At 53.3% G+C, this 4210-nt stretch overlaps 1 protein-coding gene across 1 annotated transcript; it reads left to right on the forward strand.

Annotated features, from left to right (window-relative positions):
* Window positions 1–2588: 2588 nt before the first annotated feature.
* On the forward strand, window positions 2589–3740 carry LOC149318210 (RING finger protein 228-like). Its single transcript, XM_089508310.1, has one exon. The coding sequence runs from the start codon at window positions 2763–2765 to the stop codon at window positions 3738–3740; it is 978 nt and encodes a 325-aa protein (XP_089364436.1). The 5' UTR covers window positions 2589–2762.
* Window positions 3741–4210: the final 470 nt, after the last annotated feature.

Raw genomic sequence — 4210 nt, forward strand, 5'->3', positions numbered from 1 at the left:
AGATGCCAGATTAACAGAAGGGCGAATTGATTAAATAGGAAAAGATTATAGACTGTGATGTGTCTGAAAGTGGAACAGACTGACTTTGCTTCAATAGACATTTTAAGGTGAGGTTGAATGGCTACCACCAGGTTGATGTAATAGACTTCCAGTATCAGTTGGGGAGTGATCAGTATCTCAGTTAGAGACTTCCTGGGAAACTTAGGTCCTTCAACTGCTAGTACACTCATGCCTCCATATTTGTGGCTGTGATATTTTTGGATTTGATTAATATGTTCTCTCTAGGAATATCTAGATCATCCAGTGCAACTCTATGGTCAACTTTAACTAAAAGATGCACTGAAAGACCTAGAGATTCCTAGAGAGAATACTCTTCTAGGCATTTGTAGCTCCTCCAGTGCAGTTCTATGGTCAGTGACTGTTGGACGTTGACCACAGAGCTGAACTGGAGGACATAGAGATTGCTAGAGAGGTGTCCTCTCAGGTAAAAACACAGTGTTTTTGTTATTTGTGGTTTTTCCATATTCACGGGGGTCTTGTGCCCCTAACCTTAGCGAATATGGAGGGACAAGTGTACTTCTAAACAAAAATCCATCAGTGATACCTTTAATGGCCAACCAAAATGCAAAATATATTTGTTGCAAGATTTGAAAGCTCCATGGGCTTCTTCGTCAGGTACAATGTTACAAACCAATCAGGAAAGAGAGAAAAACACCCAATTGGCAATGTTAGTCAGATGCCTGCATATTGTTTCAGTCCACAGTAAAGATGGTAGGCTGGGTTGAATATCTTTTGCAGGCAGGCTCCTCCTCCTGGCCATGCAGCAATAGGGAGATTTTCAAATACACACACACACACACACAGCCTTTTAGGTTGTCACCTGGTGTGGGCCACACCCTCCCTTACTCCCTCGATGATGCCACTGCCATTAGGAACCTTTCCGTTTATTTTATTTATTTCATTTATCTTGCCTTTCTCCCAAGTTGGGACGCAAGGTATATATAGTCCTATGACACACATTCCTTTTATAACACTGTATTTTCCTGGATGGCAGCATCCTGGGCTTTCTTCCACCATGACTCTCCCCAAAGTAAAATAGACCCCTTTTAAAAATCTGTCAAAGGGCTCTGCAATGGTAATGTGGATGTAATTTAAGGTGTAGACAAGCTTTTTTCCAAAACAAAACCAAAACTTTATTGTACAGATGTTTCTAATAAAAGTTGCTTGAAGGAATATAAATAAATAATTGTTGTTACAGGCACTTTGTGGTTCTTGTTTCAGGTGGCAAAGTTTCTTTTTTTAGTTATGACTGTTATAATAATGGTTTCCTTATGCAAATCTCCACAGAATCTCAGTGTTACAATCTCTAAGGACACCCCCACCCCCACTGTCCTTAGAAAAAATAGTTTCCTAAACCAAGTTAATGTATCTGCCTCTCAAGCTAACTGTATCCCTCAGGATATCTCTTTAATAAAACTCCTTCACTTAGAGTTCTACACAGGAACTAAGAAGCCCTTCTTCTCTGGACTTCAGCCCTAAGAGTCCCTCTCTGGATACAGCAAGACTCTTACACTCTGAGAACCAAACCCTGTCTAACCTTCCAACTGTCACTGAGGGGGTTTTGATCTCCTCCCAGCCAGCATTTCATTGGCTACTGTCAGCTGGCTGGTGATTGGCTGTTGCTGGCCTAAGCCACATCTGTCTTTTCTCTGTTTTAAGGTGGGAGGCAGATAGCGAATTGGATTGAGATGCTTTGTTATGTTTTGACTTGTGGCTTGTTGTGTTCTATTTTGATTGTTCTTATGTTTGTTGTTACCCGCCTCGATCCAATTATTATTATTATTAAGTCCGCCCTCCCCCTAGGCAGGGGATCCATTCCAGACCACCCCCACCCCCATTGAAAATAATGGGGGCATGCTTGCAGGGGGGGCTGGTGTGGGTAGACAGACACCCCATTGCTTCTGCTGGGGCTTAAGCTCTAAACTGCGGAAAGCAAGCTCGCTTATGGGGTGGGCCGGCTGTGTGTGTGTGTGCAATAAAAACATATTAAAACCACACTTTAACAACAATTAAAATAGTCCAATTAAACCAGGAAAAGGTTCCTAAAAATACAGCATACAAAATGTAAGAGCTAGATGGTGAGAAATAATCAAAACCAACTCCCCTCCTCCTCCCCCAAACCCTGGCAAACGGGCCCTTTGGGCTCCTCAGCCCCTCTGCCCCTTTAAACCCCGCCGGGGCCTGCTTCCGGTTCGCCCCCTTCGGAGGAAATGAGCTGCTTTCCAGGGATTTGGGGGCGGCGGGCGAGGAGACGCCTCTCCTCAGGAAAGACAGGAAGCCCGGGCCGCGTCAGCTTCGGGGCTTTTCTGGCTCTGTGGGGCCATGGTCTGGAAGGGGTTATCCTGACGTTTCTGCAGCATCTGTGGCTGGCATCTGGAGAGAAAGAAGGGAGTGGTGAGAAGAGAGAGAGAGAGAGAGAGAAGGCGGGCATGGGGCAAACGTCAGCCTGAGGACCGAGCCAACAAACCCGCGGGTTGGGTCCAGCCAAGAAGGAAGCCGAAGGAAAGAGGCAGGGGATTTGGAAAGAGGAGGAGGAGGAGGAGGAGGAGGATGGCCTGAAGAGAGAAGAAGCGGAAGGACTTCCACCTGAAGGGAACGGAAAAGGGATTTTGCAAGAGAAGAAGAAGAAGGAAAGAGGGAAGGGATTCTGCAAGAGGAGGAGGAGGAGGCCTGGGGCAGGAAAGGCAGCCGGGGATGCTGCCATGGCCAAGGCAGAAGAGGCCAGCGGGGCTCTGGAGGCTGAGGCCGGGGAGGCCAAGGCCGCCAAGGGGGCTCCTCCTCCTCCTCCGCCGCCGCCGCCCTCTTCCCTCCTGTTCCTCCGGGAGAAGCAGCCCTTGGCGCCGGCGGAGGAGGCCCAGGAGGAGGAGGAGGAGGAGTGCGAGTGCCGCATCTGCTACAACCTCTTCGACCTGGAGGCCCAAGCGCCCAAGCTGCTCTCCTGCCTGCACACCTTCTGCCGCGAGTGCCTGACCCAGCTCCACCTCCGCGCCGCCCTCCAGCCGCCCCTTCCCGCCGCTGGCCCTGCCCTCACCTGCCCGCTCTGCCGACATCGCACCCCGCTGCCGGACGGCCTGGTCCAGAGCCTGCCGGTCAACACCAAGCTGGTGGAGGCCATCCTGCTCCAGCTCCGAGGCTGGGCCCCGCTCCTCCGGGAGCTCCGCCCGCAGCGCCTCCTGGGCCCCCAGCCCCCCGGCCACGGGCCAGCCCTGCCCTCGCCCTCCTCCGGGAGCGTCACCTTCCGCAGCCTGGAGGGTGGGACCGGCCTGGAAGACCCCTCTGCGGCGGCGGCGGGAGGAGGAGGAGGAGGAGGAGGAGGCCTGGAAGGGGAGAGCTGCCCCGGAGGCTGCCGTCGGAAGGCGGGCTGCCTCTGCGTGGTCTTCTCGGTGCTGGCCCTGGCGCTGCTGGGCTTCGCCTGGATGGAGTGGCTGACGGGCTCCATCTTCCTCGGGGTGGCCCTGCTGCTCCTCTTCGCCTCCACCACCCCCTTCGTCTACAGCTTCAACGCCACCTTCCGCAGACAGCCCCGCTCCATCTTCTTCTCCCGGGACCCAGCGGCGGCAGCAGCAGCAGCCGGAGGAGGAGGAGGCGGCAGCGGCAGCAGCGGGGGCTCCCGGGAGGGCGCTTCCGGTCGCAGCACCCCCGGAAGCAGGCCGGCAGCCGGCGGAAGGGGCCGCTGGTAGCACCGGCCGGGAGCCCCGTGGAGTTCCCCTTCCCTCTCCCTTCCTCTCCCGGGCCTGGCGGGTGGGAGGAGGAGGAGGAGGAGGAGGAGGGCTGGCCCTGGCTTAGACTGGGGAGTCAAGGAGGCCCGGGGAGATTGCAAAGGGGCCTCGCAGCAGCAGCAGCAGCAGCAGCCTTGAGAGGAACTGTATGGAAACGGATCTTGCAGGACCCTTGAGGGTATCTGCACGCAAAGGGATCTTATAGCACCCCTGAGGCTAAGTGCATGCAAAGGGATCTTGGATCTTGCAGCAGCCTTGAGGCTACAATGAGATCTTGTAGCCCCTTTGAGACTAACTCTATGCAAAGAGATCTTCCAAAATCCTTGAGGCTGTCTACAAAGGGATCTTGCAGCACCTTTGAGACCTCATCTAACCAATTCCAGCTCAACATTATGGAGAACTGCCTGACAGTCCGGGCTGTTTGACAGTGG

The sequence above is a fragment of the Sceloporus occidentalis genome, unplaced genomic scaffold, assembly GCF_023333645.1.
Source record: "Sceloporus occidentalis isolate IW3139 unplaced genomic scaffold, rSceOcc1.0.p SCAF_2, whole genome shotgun sequence".
NCBI classification, from domain to species: Eukaryota; Metazoa; Chordata; class Lepidosauria; order Squamata; family Phrynosomatidae; genus Sceloporus; species Sceloporus occidentalis.

Excerpts from the sequence above, each read along its gene's own strand:
- LOC149318210 (XM_089508310.1), top strand. The coding sequence starts at position 2,763 with ATGGCCAAGGCAGAAGAGGCCAGCGGGGCTCTGGAGGCTGAGGCCGGG.